The sequence below is a fragment of the Podarcis raffonei genome, chromosome 10 (assembly GCF_027172205.1).
Source record: "Podarcis raffonei isolate rPodRaf1 chromosome 10, rPodRaf1.pri, whole genome shotgun sequence".
Taxonomy (NCBI): Eukaryota; Metazoa; Chordata; class Lepidosauria; order Squamata; family Lacertidae; genus Podarcis; species Podarcis raffonei.
The window spans coordinates 56,065,668-56,086,440 of NC_070611.1; the positions used below are offsets into that span (position 1 = coordinate 56,065,668).

Consider the following 20,773-nt stretch of genomic DNA (forward strand, 5'->3'; position numbering starts at 1 on the left):
CAGGGTGCCAGACTCAAACATTAACCATATTTGAGAGGTTATGCCTCATACCTTTTTTTTTAAAAAAAATATTTTCTTAAGCGAAAAAGTGGTAAGACTGCAGAAAAATATTGTATTGCTCAACTCTCTATTTACTAGTGAAATCAGTCATTATTCAGGCCAAAATGTTCCCAGATTGTTGTTTTCTTGGAAGCAACCTCCTTTGCTAGTCCTATTAATTTTAATGAGCACTTAACCCCTGTCAGGAGTTTTTGTTTCAAAAATTCTTGAAGCTCTTTACATTTTCAAGGTTCAGCAGTATAAAGGCGAAAGGAGAAAGTCACTGAAATAAAACCCAAGGATCCTCTAACATGCTTACCTTCCATTAATGAGGCATCGCTGGCAGGTCTCTCTATATTAATGGTGCCTTTTCATAATCATGCAGCTGTACCGAACTGTATTAATTTTTGAGATTCATAATAGGTCACAGCTTCAATAATATTTAAAATCTAATAGTTTCATTTTACTTTCCTTGGAAGGTGGAAAGTATACTTTTTTTGGTTGTCATGGAACAGAACCACTTGAATGAAAGTGACGCCCCACGGTTTGCTGCTACAAACTGTTAAAAATGATTCCACAAAAGACCGAAAAGTGGAAACAAATTGTTCAGCACTATGCAACTCTGACTTCCCATAAGCATCTGGTTGGCCAATGTAAGATTAGAATGGAGGAATAGAATAGATGGACCAGTGGCCTGATCCAGCAAGGCTCTTATTATACTCTGATGACTAAACTTGGCTCCAATTCCTGCTGCCCTAGCTTTAAGTTCTTTGCTGGCACTTCCCCAGAAACTTTCCTTCATTCACCTACTCACAAAACATTTTGTTCCCTACCACTGTTACTTAGAAGACGCTGTACAGAGGTTATACATGCTAGGGATGACCCACCTTCTATACAACACCAATATGTAGCAAACCAGCTAGCAGATCCCTGGTAAATCTTTCTTTTTTTCCCTCTCTTTTAAGAAATATTTATTAGATTTTCCAATTTTTTAAACAAACAAACAAAAACAGAACAAACAAAAACATTAAAAAGACATAAAGTTCATAAATCATACTTTTAAATAACAAATTTCTCAGACCTCCTCATACTTATCCTCCTTGTATCCCAATTAAGGTTATTTGTTCAGCAAATCCTTCATTTAAAGCATTACAGCTTGTAACATTACCTCATTTTTCAAACCCTTTCCCCCCCCATCTATGTTCCTTTATATCATTACAGCTAGAAACCACTCAATTTCAATCCAACACCATTTAACTTTCCTTAATTTTACAGTATTTCTGTAAATAGTCCTTAAATTTTTTCCAGTCTTCTTCAGCCGACTCTTCTCCCTGGTCACGGATTCTGCTCGTCAGTTCTGCCAGTCCCATACAGTCGATCAGCTTCATCTGCCATTCTTCCAGAGTGGGTAGATCTTGCGTCTTCCAATACTTTGCGATGAGTATTCTTGCTGCTGTTGTAGCATACATAAAAAATGTTCTGTCCTTCTTTGGCACCACTTGGCCAGCCATGCCCAAGAGAAAGGCCTCTGGTTTCTTCAAGAAGGTATATTTAAATACCTTTTTCAATTCGTTATATATCATTTCCCAGAAAGCCTTAATCCTGGGACACGTCCACCAAAGGTGAAAGAATGTACCTTCATTTTCCTTACATTTCCAACATTTGTTATCGGGCAAATGGTAAATCTTTCAAGGGGACTCTGCCGATTGTCACTTGATGACAACAGGGAAGCAACCTTCTTAGTGACAGCACCCAACCTATCGAATGCCCTTAAGCAATTTGTAAGGTGGAGACAGTAATCACCTTTAATTGCCGCTTAGAAACATTTACGTCTACCAAATATTTCCTAGACTGGCATGTAATTTTCAGTGCTGTTCAGCTTTCTTTGTGCTATATAGTTTTGCTTCCATCTCAGTTTAAAGGAAACATTATTGAAAATTGTTGCATTTTTATTGCTTTTATGCACACTGCTTGGGTTTTTATTATGCAATATATAAATTTATAAATCAGCAATGTACTTGAAGGCTTCTGTGAGCAGAGGCTGTCCTGTCCAATGGTAACAAATGTACTACATGCACACAATAAATTATAGCAACATTATCAACCGACTCATGTGCCTCCTCCCTCTCCAACCCTTATTCCTTTTGTGTCATGGTTGTTAAGACTGCAAACTTTTTTTTGTTTGGTACTGACCTGTTAAGATACAGGAAGCCTGTTTGGATGAAAGGCAGGGTCCTGTTTTTTCAATGAGACTTAAACCCAAGTTAGTGAACACAGGAATTATTTTATTACATTGATATTTTATCTTTCCTCCAACAAGCTGGCAATGGCACACATCCCGCTCCCCATTTTATCCTCACAGCAATCCAGTGAGGCAGGCTAAGCTGAAAGATGCTGACTGGTACAAGGTCACCCAGTGAGCTTCATGCCTGAGTGGGTATTTGAACCCTGGTCTTTAAAAATATTTGCTTCATGAGGAAAAAAATCAGACAAAGCTTGAATAAGAACTAATTCATGCAAAACACAGGTACAATTTAAAATCAGCAAAAAAGAGAGATTAAAAACAAATCAAAACCCAAACAACTAAAGAGTAAACTAGAACCAACAGCAATCTTCCCAAAATGGAAAATGTTAAAATGCCTGGGAGAACAGAGGGAACTCTACCTGGTGCCAACTGTGTCTCCTTAGGAGGAAATTCCAGACTCAGGCAAAAGAAGAAACTAAATGCACCTCTACTAAAGAGGGTAACAGGAGCAGAAATGTTAAGAAAATATTCCCACCTCCTTTTTTCCTTGAAGTTTGTTCTACCATCTAAAGAGCTATAAATTCAACAGCTTGATTATCCCTCAGCAGCCTTGTATAGGATTGTCCTGTCACAGCATGTCTACTCAAAAGCCTGTCCCACTGAGTGTCAGAGGAGTACGGCTGTAATCCTAACCCCACTTTCCCGAGAGTAAACCTCATTGAACTCAACAGGCCCTACTTCTGAGCAGGCATCGTTAGGACTGAGCTACTGGCGTGCACAGGGCTGCAGCCTAAAGCTGCACTTACCTGAGAGTAAGCCTTGCTGAACTCAATGGGACCTAGTTCTAAGTAGGACCTGCACGTATACTTAGGGGAGCAAGCCCCGTTGAAATCTGGGGGGTGTTACTTCAGAGTAAACCCTGAGAGCATCGAGCTGCTGTCGAGACCTTAAATTAACGGAAAGCCTCACCACCCATCACAGCCAAAACCATCTACGCATGCGCGAGCACGAAAGCTACCCAACGGTTTAGCCGGTTTGTTTGAACGAGCTAACCTGGAGGGAATAAGACGCATGCGCACTGCTTTTTTAAAAAAAAAATCCGCCGGTCCATTCTCGTTTCCATGAGCGACTTGGACGCTCCTTCCTCCTTGCGCATGCTCCGCAGCCCGCGCCTTACGGCGTAGAAGGCACAGGGGAAAAAGGCGGCTAAAGCGAATGAGGACCGGACACCGCCCCCATGGCGCATGCGCGCTTCCGCGGGCTTGTCTCACTTTTCTTTTTTCTGTGGGGGCGGGGCGAGCGAGAGAAAGCGGTGTGGGGAGAGATGCGAAAGCGGGGTTTTTTTTGGGTTATTGATATTTTAAAAGCACACTTCGTTTAAAGTATAAACGACTCGAAACGTTAATGGCGGACGCGGAGTTTCTCCCTCTGCCGGCCTCTCTGTAAGGCCGCGCGCAGCGAGCGCCGTTGGCGTGGCAACGGCCCTCACCGCCGCGAGAGGCAGCAGCCCAACCGCCGCCGCCGCCACCAACGCCGCGCCCGCTTCCGGTCCAGCCCCGCCCATCTCCTCCTCTTCCTCTTCCCTCGTCGCGCGAACGCTGCCAGGCCCTCTCGCCGTGTCCCCTGTCAGGGCGGCAGCCGCTATGTCCGACAAGGAGTTCATGTGGGCCCTCAAGAACGGAGACCTGGACGAGGTGAAGGACTACGTGGCCAAGGTAAGGCCGTCGGTGGGCGGGGAGGCAGGCAGGGAGGGCGGGAGAGCCTGGGCGCCGCTTCCTGGCCTTGAGGCGGGGCTCCCCCTTCTTCCTCACAGGACCCGCCGTCATCTGCTTCGCAAACTAAAGGTGCCGGGGCTCAGGCCCGAGCTCTTCCCCTGCTACTGTCTGGACGCTGTCGGTGTCGCAATCCACACATGTTCAGGGGTGCTCTTGCCTCACTCCAGGGCACCGGAAATGATTTGGATGGTGGGTGATCCCCTCCCCGCCCGCCCCCCTTCGTCGTGGAGCTGCATCTTTCCTGACGCCGTGATGGAAGCTGAAGGGAAGGCTTTGCCTCTTCCTCCTGTTAGAGGCCTAGTCCCCGCCCACCCTTATGCTTGAGCTTGCTTGTGGAGAGCGTGCCATCGTCCCTCATCAGTTTTATAGAGGTTCAAGCACCCTCCCTCTTTCCCCTGATTGCTCTTTCTGAACCCTCCCCCCCAAAAAAAGGGTTAGAGGGCAGAATTGCCCCACTCCAAAATTATATTGGGTGAATTGTATGCTGCAAACGTAAAGCCACACCCTTTCTTTCTCCAATGTGTGGTCCTTACCTGATATATCTGTACTTGTATTTTATTCTATTTTATTTAGCATGGAACAGAATATAATCACCGCATGATAAGAGTGTGAAGGAAATGAGATAGGTGTCCCAACATCTTGCTGGGTTTTTAATTGAGCAAATGGTGATGAACTAAAATAGCAATGGAAACACTGAATGGAAGACCTTAGTACCCACTAGGTTTTTAATGAGCCAAAGGTGATAAAAGAAAGTAGCATTGGAAAAACTAAGTGGGGAGGATTAAGACCTTCGTATTCTTTAGCCAGTCCGGTTGAGAGTGTATAACAAGTTGTGTTAAGAACTAATTAATCCATCTCATAAGGACTGGAGAAGCATGCATGATGGTGAGATGCACCTTATATATTCTCTTTTATTCAAACATTTATTAAAAAGTGGGCATGACAGCCTCTTGTGTGCAAGGGTGGAAGTAAGAGCTGGTCAGCAAAAGGATTTCATTGTCTGCTTTCATGTTTCTGGTAGCCAAATAAACAAATAGCTGATCTGCAGAGCCTTCTGCCTCCAGGGCTAGTGGTGTAACTGAGATCAGAAATAGGGTAGGCAGATTTATAAGAGAGCCAGTTTGATTTAGTGGTTGGTGTTAAAACCAGTGCCTGGGAGACCAGGGTTCAAATCATTGCTCAGCCATGAAAATAAGTGAGTGACGCTGGTCAGTCACAGTCTCTTAGCCTAGCCTGCTTCACAGGGTTGTTGTGAGGATAAAATGGAGGTAAAGAGAACCATGTACACCAAATTGAGCTTCTTAGAGTAAAGATGGGATAGAAATGGTGGCTTTCAACTACCAAAGCCTGGCTGTAAAATTGGGTGTCCTTGGACAAGGTGCAGTTTCCTGGAAATGGAAGGCAGTGAAGTTTTGGTAGAAGTTGGGTCCAAAAATGATGTTAGGGCAATAGTTCTAGGTGCTAGGGGGAATTTCACATTTGATCATGTAGAAAGAAGTGAGGACACTGAAGCCCCCTGGGGCTCTTGTGTTCAGGCATTTTTGGCAGCTAAGGCTACTTAAAGGTAAAGGGACCCCTGACCATTAGGTCCAGTCGTGACCGACTCTGGGGTTGCGGCACTCATCTCGCTTTATTAGCCGGCGTACAGCTTCTGGGTCATGTGGCCAGCATGACTAAGCCGCTTCTGGTGAACCAGAGCAGTGCACGGAAACGCCGTTTACCTTCCCACTGGAGCGGTACCTATTTATCTACTTGCACTTTGACGTGCTTTCGAACTGCTAGATTGGCAGGAGCAGGGACCAAGCAAAGGGAGCTTACCCCGTCGCGGGGATTCAAACCGCCGACCACCTGATCGGTAAGTTCTAGGCTCTGTGGTTTAATCCACAGCGCCAGGAGGAAACCACTTGAGGGTAGAAGCTGCAGGCAGGAAAGTTCTGCCCTCCTCATCAGTGTTCCCCTTTTGCTTTTAAATTACATAGACTTGCCCAACTCATTCACTAAATAGTTGGGACACTTCAGTCTTTAAATCCATGAAACTACTGCCTTCCTGTGTAACAACTTTGGAAAGTACCCAAGTATGGTTGCTTTCAAAGTATGCTGTTTAGCTGGGTAGACCTTTGGTCTGATTAGTGTTGTTGTTTTATATACTATAGAAGTAGGCTATTCTACTTCACCAAAGTCTTATAGGATGAAGGGATGTAGGTTTCATAAAACCTGAATGTCGAGGAAGAGGGAAAGTAAGTGTATCTACAACAAAATCACTTCGCCAAGCATGTAGCTATAGATTTGTGTAGGCTCTGGCAAACAATTTTGGACAAGGTGCCTGCTGTAGACTGATACCTGTACTGAAGAATACTTGGTGAAGAATTTAGGCAGCCTGTGTAGGACATTTGTAAATGATGTACAAATTCCAGGATAGACATATATCACTTTGATTTGTATACAATTTGATTTGTATACAATATCCTTATTGTGTTAGGGTTTGGTGGTGGTCATGTTAATCAATTTATATATTCACAACACTTCTATTTTTTTAAGGTGCCCTGGGTACTCTATGTAGAAAGGCAGGTATTAAATACTGTACTAAATAACAATAGCAATAGCTACAACTGTGGGGTTTTTTCCAGCTTGAAATAGCATGCAAACAGAGAGTTAAGAGAGATGCACTCATCTACTTTTCCATCCTCCTCCTCTAGGCTAATAAAAGAAAGAAAGCTGCCTTCCCTAGGGTGCAATTAGTAATATGGAATGCGTCTTTGTCTGATTCTATGGTGTATATGGTAGAACAGGATATTATAGTGGTGATCATATTTGTGTGAAGTAGTCATAAACATATGTTCAGCCTCTTCTATTGAGTTCTGAAGGTATGAATCTGCTGGTTCTAGGTTCCATTTTTTGCATTTGAATTGCACAGATGTCTACTTAGCACATTACTTAACATCAGGAATAACTTTCTGACTTAAGAGCTGTTTGACAGTGGAACAGACTGCCTCGGGAGGTTTTTTAACAGGTTTTTAAACAGAGGTTGGATGGCCATCTGTCTTGGATGCTTTAGTTGAAATTCCTTTGGGGTCCATTCCAACTCTGTGATTCTATGATAAACCTATGTGACAAGAGAAGCTAATCAGCTTGCCATGCATGTACAATTGACTGCAGTTAGGCACAAATGCTTTAAAAATGGGAATGGGCTTATAATGGGGGTTGATTTGACAGGTCTTGATTCATAATAAATTAATCAATAGACTTCATCTTGAGTACTGTTTCGAATTCCTGGGTGCTGCACTGTCAGAAGAATGTGAACAAGTTCAAATAAGGTTCAGAGGAGAGCAACAAAGATGGTCACTGGTATGAAAAACAAGTCCTGTGAAGAAAGTTTGAAGGAACCAGGTTTGTTGAGCTTGAAGAGGAGAAGAAGTTTAAGAAGGGGCACTTTTCAAATATTTGGAACGCTGTTGTGTAGAAAGGGACAAAGCCTTGTTCTCTGTTGCCTGGAGGCAGTAATGAGTGTAATAGTATGACAATGGAGCCAGTTACCTAGGGTTTTGATGAGCTCCTCCCTGGAATTCTTCAAGCATAGGATGGATAGCCATCTGTTAGGGATGCTCTAGCTCTGGATTCATTGCAACATTGTGTCCAGTTCTGGGCACCACAGTTCAAGAAGGACACTGACAAACTGGAATGTGTCCAGAGGAGGGCAATCAAAATGGTCAAAGGCCTGGAAACGATGCCTTATGAGGAACGTCTAAGGGAGCTGGGCATGTTTGGCCTGGAGAAGAGGAGGTTAAGGGGTCATATGATAGCCATGTTCAAATATATAAAAGGATCTCATATAGAGGAGGGAGGGAGGTTGTTTTCTGCTGCTCCAGAGAAGCGGACACGGAGCAATGGATCCAAGCTACAAGAAAGAAGATTCCACCTAAACATTAGGAAGAACTTCCTGACAGTAAGAGCTGTTCGACAGTGGAATTTGCTGCCAAGGAGTGTGGTGGAGTCTCCTTCTTTGGAGGTCTTTAAGCAGAGGCTTGACAACCATATGTCAGGAGTGCTCTGATGGTGTTTCCTGCTTGGCAGGGGGTTGGACTCGATGGCCCTTGTGGTCTCTTCCAACTCTATGATTCTATGATTCTATGAAATGGGGTAGGTCTAGAGCACAACTCAGGTCAAGTAGGATTCTGTGAAAACCTATTGGCTGAACTCAATTTTCTCTATGAAAGTCTCATCAGCTCTGATTGAGTCATGAGTATATTCAACTAGCCCTATAAATACTATTATTCCTCTGTGTCTTATAGCCCATGCATTTCTGATGCTATCTGCTGTACTCAAAGATGTGTTGGACTGCACTACAGTAGATCCTTTCTGTTTCTGCTTGATCTGTGTCAGCTCCTGATAGCAGCCTCTCCTGGTTTCATGTTCAAATTTTTCTAGTGCTCACTTTAAACATTTTTCTTTCAACTGTCCCTTTCTCCTCCACCCCAAGCATTATTTCCAGACTTCCTGTTTAGAGACTTGGTTAGACCAGGGATAGGAAACCTGTGGTCCTTCAGGTGTTGGACTACAACAGTCATCCTTGGCCATTGGCTATGCTGGCTGGGACAGATGGGACTAGATGTTCAACAATATGTAGAAGGCCACATTTTATATTATGTTTTTGTTAACAAGATTTATATGCTGCTTGATTGTAGCAAAGCCTAAACAGTTTATAGGAAATATTACCATTATAAATAAAACAGTTAAAAATAGGTAATTCAAACATTTGTTTAAAAAGCAATTACAATCAGCAGTAAACACATTAACATCTACTTGTCTGAATAGCTTCCCTAAACAAAAATATTTTAAGTAGGTGCCAAAAAGAATACAGTGGTACCTCTAGTTATGAACTTAATTCGTTCTGGAGGTCTGTTCTTATCTAGAGGCATGCTTTCGCTAATGGGGCCTCTTGCTGCTGCTGCGCCGCCAGCACACAATTTCCGTTTTCATCCTGGGGCAAAGTTCTCAATTCAAGGTAACTCTTCCAGGTTAGCAGAGTTTGTAACCTGAGGCGTTTGTAACTTGAGGTACCACTGTACAATAAAAGAGCCTGATGCCAATTCAATAGACAGGGAGACTTTTGTTTTTGCCTGCTCATATAGCACATCAGCTTCCTGTTTTTCTGGCAGATTTGACAAAGAGATTAAGGGTTGTAGAGTCTGAAGCAAAGAACTGAAAAACTCTAATTAAAACCAAGGCCCAATTCAGACAACTCTTCTCCCTTCTATTGGGCCTGTACTTGTGTTGGATTAACGTACCTGTTTGCTATGAACATTTCAGTATCAAAATGATTATATCGTGGTTCTAAGATTCTTGTAATCTGACACACAGAAAGGGGTGCACTGACATACAGAAAGGCTCAACCATGTCGCCAGCCATTCCTGGATGAGATGTTCTTGCTTCCAGAACTAAGGAGGCCTGGTCCAGAGTTCACATTTCCTCATTTGCTGCCTCTCTTGTTTAAAAAGCTAGATGGGGCAGTATACACAACACTTCATCAGTTCTCCCTTGTTTACCATACCACTCACCACAGGAATGTAGCAAATTTGATGTCCTAGATCTTAAATTTGCCTTAAATCAGATAATTTGTCAGTTTCATCAAGGTAACCACAGTTCTTGGGTTGAGTTTTATTAACTTCCACCAGCGCATTTAATTTTAAACATTGTAACATTCCTCGAGTCTTCGAAGCTTTGCAAAGACTCAAATCTATGTCTTGTATTTCTCTGGACAAATTTATGCTTCTCACCTGATAATTTAGTTTCTCTTTTCTCTACTTTCTGTGGTTCCATTTCTTTGACATAAAGAAACTGGAGCAAATAGGTGTTCTAAAAATCAGCATGCTGTAGATCAGAGTGGGCAATCTTTTTCCTTCTTTCTTTTTCTGTTGAGGCCTGCATTCTTTCGGGAGTAATGTCTTGGGCACATGCCAGTTGTGAGAAGGGCTGACTTGAAGGATTGGACTGGGACAGAGCCAAAAGAAGACCCCCCCTTCTTTCTCTCTCTCTCTCTCTCTCTCTCTCTCTCTCTCTCTCTCTCTCTTTCTCCTTCCCTCCTGCTTTCTACCCAGCAGGAGCAGATCACTTGCAGAGGACTTTTGAAATTTGTCTTGAGTTCTGAGTGTGATATGAGGACTTTAGATTTATATTTTATAGGGGTTTGTTACTTTGTGTCTTCTCAGTTCCTTTCCGAATAATGTTGGTCTTAAGAAAGCCAAGTTGCTGACTTCTGAGAGCTTGCTGCTTTCATCTTCGAGATCTTTTTCCTAAGTAACTGCATCTAACCCAGAACCTTTTAGTGTGTGAGAGAATTATTCCACTATCTGATGGTTTACATTCACTGTGAAGAAATATAAGACTTCTGGGATACGTTTTCAGTCTTGAGACACTTCAAAAACTTTAATTGGAATCTAGACTTTCATTTTTACTTCTTCTTGAAGGGATATACTATAAGGATCCTTTTCTTAGAATGAATAAATAGGTTTTCTTATACTGACACATATTTCCCTTAGGTTATGCATTACATGTATGAATAGAGGAGGTAATATTGACCTGAAAAGAGCCTTTAAGTGCTTATTAGTTAGAAGCTGAGAAGAAGGTACATGAAGTGGATTTTTATATTGCTGTTCAGGATAGGAGTTGGTATTATCAGAACAAGAGGTGCATTCAGTGGTCTCAAGTGATTAGGGCATTAGTGCTGATGAGCATTCTGTAACAGTTTGACTGAATTCAGTATTCAAAGAAATAATCTTTTAGTGTAACAAAAGGGAAATGCAAAAGACAGGCAAAAGCAAAGATAGTTGGCTTGGCTTAATAATCAGAAGGGAAAGCAATGAACATTTTAAATTATAAACTCAGAGTTGCACAATTAAAAGATTTATCACTAAATTTATTCATTGTGCTTTTTAAATGTTCTGATGTCATGGTGCATCAAATGAGTAAAGACAATAAAAATTTAATTCAGTTTTATAATTTGAGATGCAAATGAATGGAGGAATTTAAATGATTAGACTTTATCAAGAGTCTTATTCAGAGCTGGAAGCACAGTATCTATATGGTCTGGAAGCCTTTGAGTTCTAATAAATGAAAGGGACATTCAGCAGTTCTAAAATTCTGAACCATAAAAGAAAAGTCGCTACTAGTACTTTAGAAATACTGTTGTTGTGCCAGAAGTATGCCAAAAAGTATATTGTGACAGAGTAAATTGCTACGTTCTTGGAAACTGCTAATTATTTGAGTTAAGGAATTTATTGGGTCATTGAACTTGGGACATGATACAATCTTTCAAGATGTTTGTGGTGTGTGGATCCTTCAGAATTTTCATACAGTGCTTGCTATAAGTACTCTATATAACACTTGAAAGTATAACAAACAAAAGACATGGACAGTATACAGAATTTGGTAGTAGCTTTTAATCTAATCAAGAAAAACAATAAATTTTGTGGATATTATGTCTGTTAATAGTTGTGTAGAACCTCTAGGTTCAGAATCACTATACTGTACCATGGAATACCAGTTGACTTTATGGACTTCTTGGTTGCATCACAAAGCATCTTGTGGCCTATGGAAGAAACATGATGTAGAACAGGGGTCAGCAAACTTTTTCAGCAGGGGGCCGGTCCACTGTCCCTCAGACCTTGTGGGGGGCCGGACTATACAGTGGTACCTCTGGATGCAAACGGGATCCGTTCTGGAGCCCCGCATCCTGAAGCGAACGCAACCCGCGTCTGCACATGCACGGGTCGCGATTCGCCATGTCTGCGCATGCCACTGAGAGGTCATGCTTCCAAAACATCTACTTCTTAAATAACTTCTAATAGTATTAGTAAGATTTCACTGCTATGTTAATACCACCTGCTGTACATTTATTAGTCCTAATAATGGTGAACCTTCAAGCTATGAACAGATCAAAGTTTGGGAAAGTTAAAGGTGTTGTAGAGGGATGAATGGAACAGGATAAACAAATTGCTTTGCAACAAGCACTATGGATATAAATTTTGACACTCCTGGTTCTTGACATGAGGCATTGCTTTGCAGACTACCTTCCCCATATTGCTGTAATGTCTTGAGCAAGTGTTTTGAGCAAGAGTTTTAAGCAAGTGTTGTCTGCTATGTTTGAGTAATGACCATAGTTAGATCTCAGAGCTAAACTTGATGTAGAATTATATAAAATTATAAACTTTTTTAATTTTGAAGGGTGAAGATGTTAATCGGACACTTGAAGGTGGGAGGAAACCTCTTCACTATGCTGCAGACTGTGGACAGCTTGAGATCCTGGAGTTCCTTCTACTAAAAGGAGCTGATATGAATGTATGTATGTTGATTAAAACTGTCTAGTTCTGGTTTAGTTCTGTCTTTGACTGAAGACAAATGATAGTTTTCTGTGCATTTCAAAACAATGATGTAGAGGCATAGTTGTCCTTGGATGTATGTGCATATTATTATTATTATTAGTAGTAGTAGTAGTAGTAGTAGTAGCAGCAATATTTGCTCCACTGTTGCCTCTTGTTCAAACAGGTTTTGCATGTATTTTAAACAACACAAAAACAGACTATTCATTGGAAGGGATCATGAGATGCGTCCATAAGTAAAATGCTTCTTATGCTACATTCAGCACTGTGAAAACTAATAGGTCTCCAGTCTTCAGTAACTGGCTTATAATTAAAAATAACTAATCTGGTTAAACTGGATAGCTCAGACATTTGAATGATTCAACAGTTCACTACACAATTTGTATGAAGTGAGTTTTTACACTTCCATTTTATTTGATACAATGCAATTTCTGTCTGGTTCATATTAGACCTATGAGAGGATAAATCTGCTTCATTGTTAGTATTCTAGTAAGATAATAGTAGTTGGTATTATCTTAGAAACTGCTTTCTGCAGTAACTGTCTTCTATTCAGGTTAAAGTCTGCCAGTTTTCTAATGTGTTTTGTATACTAAGTTTTTATGTAAATATTTTCACCCCGTTCTTCAACCAAAAAATATCCTAGATGAATCAGTAACAAACAGGGCAACATCTACCCTTAGGCTTGCAGTCTAAAAGCCATGAAACAAAAGGGGAAAAGAGTCTTTAGGAAAGTGGAAATCAAGAAAATCCGTGCCCAAATTCTTAAATGTATGTAGTTCCTATGATGACTAGCTGAGATGAAACACTTCAGGGAGAATAGGAGACTAAAGGAGATACTCTTTTGGAATGGCCTTGCCTCCCATCCTTCCCCCTGCTGTAGCCTGCTGTATTTCCATTTGGTAACCAATTCCAATAATTAACAGCATTTATAAACCATTTCAGGAAAACTAGGGACATGCTTTTGCAGAAGTAAAGTGTAGGTCTGGACTTGCTTTCATTTAGCAACATTGCAGCTGGCTAAATATGTGCTGTGTGCAACAGTACGCTTTTTGGCAGATACACACCAGCCAAGAATGTGATATCTGAGCATTATCAGATATAGTATATTGTAGATGGAATTTATTGTGTAACTTCATTTCTCTTTCTTACAGGCTCCAGACAAACACAATATCACTCCACTCCTTTCAGCAGTTTATGAAGGCCATGTGTCTTGTGTGAAGTTACTCCTGTCAAAGGTAAGAAGCGAGACCTGCCTGGTGGTATGTTAATCATTCAGCAACTTAACAAATTCCCCACTGCCTTCAAACATTTCATCATTCTTTTTTTAAAAAAGCCTAATATTCATTGGGTGGAATCCAGCTAAGTCATGCTGAGAGGAGACACATTGAAATCAATGGACTTAGATTGGTTATGACTTAGCAGGTGAGAGGTAAGGATGCTTAACCTTTCCTGTGTTTACTATTTCTCCCCTGCAATTTTCTCCTCTCTGTAATTGTAAGCCCATAGGCTTACAATATTAAAATAGACAAGAGACAGAAGAAGAGAAGCTAAGGACAAGGCTTTTAACATAACTTGGGGAAAACTAAGCATACAGTCAACAGCGTCTTCCTTTTTGCTATGAGAGTCCCCTTAGGTAGCTATCTTCTGAGCTGTTCTGATGTTATAGAATGCTAAATGCAACTTCGGTGAGAAGGATAGTAAAATTCAGTGTGACTACAAAGTAGAGGCTAGTCAAGCAAGGAGAGAAACTTCCAGAGGAAGTTTTAGAAGAGCCACATATTTAGTAGATAAAAGCTTGTTCTAAGTGAGAGCTTGTCACACCATTGTACTGCACAAAATAGACGAATCTGCTTGGTGACTGGCTCTTCATGGTTTCTTTCCCAATACTGTTACCTGAAATTACATAGATGAAGATGCTGGTGAGTCAGCCTTCAGCCTCCTGCATACAAAGGATGTGCTCTATTACAAAGTTTGGGCTACATGTTTTCTAGCACACTGGATAGACAATCTGGAATGTGGCCGAATTTGGCTGAAACCATTTCACAGACCACACACTTCACCTCTGGTCAGAATCAGAACCCTCCTTTAGTAAATCTGAAACTTGGTGCCCCCAGTGACTATAATGGGGAAATCAACAAATAGCTATAGTTGTTCTGCTCTCTGACATAATGAGATAAAACTTGTAGACATAGTAGTCTCTTCTATAGGATGAAATTTTCCATATTTCACACTGACAGGTGTAATGAGGAGTTGTGTTGGGCAGCCTGACAGTTTAAGGGGAACTTAAAAAGAGATTTGCTTCCTCCGTGTGGTTTTGTGGGCAGTTGGTATGAAAACAGCTACATTATATGACAGAGACGCCTCTAGTTAAGTAACCCGTAAGATTCAAGAAAAATAAGTGCAGGGACTAGGAATTATGATAAATGGAGGGGGGATACTTTTGGGAGTTCAGTTAGCACCAAAGTTTTTCAAAAGCTTTATCTTTGATGGGATGAATAGATGGCACTTTCTGAACATCTATGTCAAAGTGCCTTCTATATTGTTATGCATACTATATAATAGAGACCAATGTGGGGTGTGTTTTGTTTTTTTGAAAGAATTCTCTCCCTTCAGTGGTTTTGTATGCAATTTACCGTGTTCTGGGAAGGGAGGTGGAGGAGAGGAGAGCCGTGGTGAGGCACAACACCAAAAAAAAAAAAAAAAAAGTGTGGTGCAAACTATATAACCCTACCTGCTTGTAAAGCCCCCAGAGATCCACCAACACCCTTTTCTTTCAGGCAAAGAGGGTGCATGTGTGTGTCCTCTTTTCTCTGTTTCAGAAGTTGGAAGCCCAGATCTCATGACTGGCTCTATAGTAAGAGCATCTGTGCATGTAAAGCTCTTCCTGCACACATCCCTCCCCATATTATTTCAGGAGGGGAGGGGAGTATCCTCCTTTTGGAGGGGATGGGAGCCCTGCACATCACATTGCATTTTCATTATAAGCAGTGACAAAGGAGGCAGCAGAGGTGGCAAGGGTAGCTATCTCCCAGCACCTCTGCAAACTCTGGTACCTATATCTTGTTACCCATCATAAGCTTCTGGCAGGCTTATGATGGTTCCAGAAAATGATGCCTTGCCCTCCTTGTGTCAGCAGCCAGGGAGAAAGCACAGGGAGAGCTTGACTCAGGTTATGGGGACTCAGTGGGACTTCATGTTCCTGTCTGCCTTGGAGACTGGGTGTGAACCATGAATTATTGGTGCTTCTCAGTCCATTATTTGAAGCCTTCAGTACTGCTGGTACTTGACACACAGTCACAAAAAGCAGTGGAAAAACACTGGAAGACTTTCTGATAAGTTCCACCTTGGGTACTGACGGGAAGTTTAAAAAAAGAGCCCTGTAAAATCCTCTGGTTGAGAGCTACAGCTGTCAGTCACAAAAGTACACCCCCACTTCCCTGGTATTTTCTTTATAGGGAGAGCATCTAGGGGTACGAGAGTACGAATTTTCAGTGTTTGCATTTGAATAGGTTCTGAAATGTTGGAAACAGACAGTTCCAACATGGAACTGTTCAGAAGGAAATTGCTTTGCTTTGGCTGACTCCCAAATATATGAAATGTCCCACTTTGGTTCTGGATTTGGGATTTGTCTGAATCAAATGCACACACCCCTAGTATTTGGTTGACTTTAACATTCTCAAACTAAGGAAAATAAAGCCAAATTATTCTGAGAGCTTTTCCCCTTTGGAGGTTGTATATGTGTTGATAGGACACATACCATCTCATGATAACAAAATACTGTGGTTCTCTTGAGTTAATATTGTGTGTGTTTACTTGCTGTTTGTCTGAAAAATATAGAGAGATCTTGCTAGGATTCACTCATACTAAAACTTCAAGCCAGCAGAAGTAGGTTATGAATTGTATTCTTTGTCCTTAAAGTACTTGTGGAGTCAAAAGTCTGTAGATTCATCTTTTGACTTTAAAATAAAGGCTTGGAAGCTAGTTAGTGTCACTTTGTGCTTTTTCAACTCTGATACTGAGTATATGGGAAGGGTATAAAAAGAACAAAGGGAAAATTTGGAGAAGACCTTCAAGGTTATTTTTTTGTCAATGCCAGTAGTTTCTGCCTTTGATTCAGAAAGTATATTTGATCACATCAGTATGAGTTTGCTCTATCACAAATGAGTTGATAGTGTGGATTACTTTAAAAAAAGAAGAAGAAAAAGCAAAGCAATTACAATGTTTAGATCTCAGTGGATCCTGGATCACTGAAATGTGGCGGTGGCTTGCTGTGTTAAAACTCCCCTCACCTGCTGATCACTTCCATAAGTTTGCTGCCAAATGTTTTGTTGCTTTAGATCGACCTGCCTTGATTACCCTACACTGAATTGATGGCATCGGTGCATATGCATGATTGTATTTCTCCCCCATTTTAACAATCTTTTTAGTCCTATAGTTGAAACATTGTTTGTATTTGAGATTTATTTATTTTTAAGTACTGTTGGTTTTCTTTCTATACTTTTCCTTGTATCTTGACAAAACCTCTTGAGTTTCTAGTTTGAGTAGGAAACATTCCTCAACCCTTTACCCAAAAAGCAAGACACATTATTTGAATCTGCAGGCTGGTTAAAAAGAAATTAAATCTATGCCAGCTTCATAATGCAACATAGATGTTTACTAATCTTGTGGAACATTAAGACCCCTGTAGGGTCTTCAGTAAAAAAAAACATTTGTTCCTTAATTTTCCCCCTTCTGCAAGTAGTACAGGAGCACTCAAGCCAAACCTCATTTCTTGCCCTCTTCCCCTTTTGTGTTCTTTTCTCATGCCATTTTCCTCAAATGTACTCCAAATAATGTGGAGACTGACATGCTCAAATAGATTTATTATTTTACCTCAAACTAAGGTGTACTTGGAAAATTTTCGAGTGTGGCGATTTCAAGTGAATGAGTGTTCCCAGACATAGCTGACATACTAATCATAGTGATTGGCTATAGTCTATTACAGCCTTGACTTTGACAGAGTGGAGTCATTAAGTATCTTTGGGCCATACTTCTGTGCTTGTGGTGCTTCAGACCCACCTGACATCTTCTTGAAAAGACAGACAAACCCGTGGAAAGTTGACAGTCTAACTTGAAGGAGTAGATCAACCTTTCTTCTAGGCCAATGTCTGCAATAATTAAAGTGTTTTTAACTACCACATTTACTCGAATGTAATGCTCACCTTTTTTGACCAAATTACGTTGCGAAAATTAAGGTGTGCATTAGATTCGATGGCACTTTTACATTCAGCAGCAAATACTTCATTTGGTTTCAAGGTTCTGAAAATTGAGGTGTGCGTGAGATTCACTGGTGTATTAGACTCGTGGAAATATGTTAGGTTTTTAACTAGACAGAGTTTCAATCCTTTTATCTCTGAAATGACTGCATCTAGGAATAGTAACTGTTGTAGAGCGTAACCTTTTTCACCATTTTGTAGAGGTGCATGTGGGTGTGGAGGAAATGCTCTGCAAGTCTGATATTTTTATTCCACTGTATGCCTACATATATGTACGCCTCCATGTATATATATACCTGTACGCCTATATATAAAGCTCCAGAAGGTTACTTGTAGGCGTACAGGTCAATGTCATCTAGAGTTCTTTAATTTCCTTTTCCTTCAAAAGTTGCAACACTTGGGACCAGATTCAACTAAATTGTTGCACTAGCAGGAACCACCACGAGTCCTGCTAATACAACAGGGCTACCCATCCTCCTCCTCTCACCCAAAACTACTGGGGGGGAGGTGTCAGGGGGGAAAACCCCAGACCACCACGTGTGGGGAAGAGAGAGAAGAGCAGTCCGTCAGGCAAGCAGAAATGTTTGCACTGACAGAACAATCACTTTGAATTCCACCCTGGAGCTGTGAGAGGTCTTTAGCAGAATGGATCCCAGGCCACTAAAGGTGTATGGTAAAACTCCAGTGTATATGCAAAGCCAGTAAAGGCTTTGGAACAGGATTGAGGCTGTGGCTGTGGCTCTGTATCAGAAGAGGAGTCAAGTAGGCAAGGTTTGGGAACCATGGTTTCACCTGGATTTAATTGGCATTTTGTCTTAAGATAACTAGAACTGAGTCTTTTGATTGAAAACTTTAATGTATATTAATACTTTGAAAATACTATTATTCAAGTGGGCCCAAGAAGCTGAGGTGTCTTCATGGGAGCATGAAGCTTTCTATAACTTAAATGTGCTATTTGGATTGTGAGATTACTTAAAGCCTGTCTTTTTAATGGTGAATGAATTGAAAATGATCTCTCTTGTTTAACGCACACACCTTAGTCAAGCCAATGTGACTCTAGTTGAAGAAATTATATAGACTGTAAAGTAAGAAAACAAACGTACCAGGACCCTCTCACGAGAAACTGCTTCTGGTACATGTAATTCCACCTTTTCTCTAAAAGTGACAGCTCTTCTCATCTCTTTACAGGGTGCTGATAAGACTGTGAGAGGGCCAGATGGTCTAACTGCCTTTGAAGCCACTGACAATCAGGCAATCAAAGCTCTTCTCCAGTGACGGATGGACTGAGATCTAATGTCTCTCCTGTGGCCTCACACTGCTGCCTGTCTGTCACTCTTTGTATCTTCCAGCTTCTTCAGCTAAATATTGGGGAGGGAGGAAAAAAAATCACAGTAAATCAGACTAGTTAGGTACCTCTATCAAAAAGACAACCTGCTTGGAGAAAGTAGAAATCCATATAATTGGTTTCGCCTTAGTACAATTTTTCCCCCATTTCTGGCAAAATTGAACCTCTGCTGGAGAAGGGGCGAAGAATGGAGTCTGAAATTTAGTCTGCAAACTTTCCTTGTTCTTCTAAGACTTGCTGGAAGTTTGTCAGACAGAAGCTCCATCCCTGTACTTTCTAACTTGTAAAGGCAGTAGCAGCCCTGTGCTGCTATGCTGTCATCTCCCAGTCAAGGCACTGGGATAACTATATCCCTGTGCCTTACGTAGGTTGTGCAGTGCTGAAGGCTTTGGTTTATCATTCCCCGGTATTTAACAGTTGGATGCCACACTAATTTTGGCTGCCTATTTTAACATGGAATACACAGTGATAGCAGGAATGCATCTCAAAACGGGGTGCCAAGGGATGATCAAAATCGTGTGGGGTTTTTTCCACCATCCAAACATTTTGTGAAGAACCAGCCAGATGATAGACAGTGCTTAGTTCTGGGTAAGAGTTGCTCTTCAAAGACTTCCAGTTGGAACTTCCTCACCCCAGCACATCATAATATTAACTGGAAGAAAGTGACAGCTCCAGACCTATTGGTGCTAGAGGATGATGACTTTGCCCTTCAAGATTTAAACTCAAAGTATCTTAATTACTAAAGAAGGAATGGCTCTCAGTTTAAGTTAATTTCATTCTTTTAAAGAAGGCAGGAGCTTCCTTTGCCCTAGTTTCATCCTCAACACATTGATCTTGTAAAATGCATATGTCTCAAAAAAGATTTGAGTCACTGCTATGGCATTGTCTATGAAAAATGTAATTTGACAGATTAAATAGTCATGTTTCCAAAGGAAACCCTGCCTTTATTGCTGCCCAATAAAGGATGCTTCTTTCTACGTGACATTTCACAAAAACTCTTCAAGATGACATTTTTAAAGAACATTCAGGCATAAGGTTTTGTAATATTCTAATGTGTTGATTAGAAGATGCTGGGGCAAATAGCACTTGGATATTCTTCCTCAGAAACTATGGATAAATTTTGTATCATGTTAAAAATTTCCCACTGAGGCTTCTACTGACTTTGAATCAAGATGTGCAATACAATGTCTTCATTGTCATCCAGGTAACTGGCGTGTGCTTTTGTATACACATTTCATAGTATTGAATGTACCTTTTCAATTTTGAAAGCATTTCATTTAAATGGGAAAACCTTCTGTATACCCTAGTAAAACAGAATTAGGAATACAGCCTCTATAGACAATGCAAAATTGCAGGCTAGCGTTACATCTTAAATTGCCATTTATTTGTCTCTTATTAGCACTGATACCACCCCCAACATTCAAATATTCAGCAGCAAAGGGGGGAAAGAAACTAGATTCTTTAAAGGCTTTCTTAAAAGTAGAACCATGTTAATCTGGTTTTGTTTTTTGTTTTTTTGTATTGGTGCAGGAATGTGATATAGAAATAGCAAGCTTTGCATGCAGAGTCTGTGTAGTCACATGTTCACCTTCCTATGCGACACGAAAGGCGTTGCTTATGAAGATGCTAATTGAGTAAATGAACATGTTCAGATTAATTTTAAATCAAACATTCTTAGTCATAGTAGGCATGATCCACTTAATATCTCCTGAAGTCAAATGAAAGATCTGATGGATCAA

General features: G+C 40.9%; 1 protein-coding gene across 1 annotated transcript; it reads left to right on the forward strand.

Moving 5' to 3' along the window:
* Window positions 1–3,784: 3,784 nt before the first annotated feature.
* On the forward strand, window positions 3,785–19,168 carry MTPN (myotrophin). Its single transcript, XM_053404682.1, has 4 exons — window positions 3,785–3,999; window positions 12,280–12,393; window positions 13,586–13,669; window positions 18,878–19,168. The coding sequence occupies exons 1-4, from the start codon at window positions 3,928–3,930 to the stop codon at window positions 18,962–18,964; spliced, it is 357 nt and encodes a 118-aa protein (XP_053260657.1). The 5' UTR covers window positions 3,785–3,927; the 3' UTR covers window positions 18,965–19,168.
* The last annotated feature ends 1,605 nt before the right edge of the window (window positions 19,169–20,773 follow it).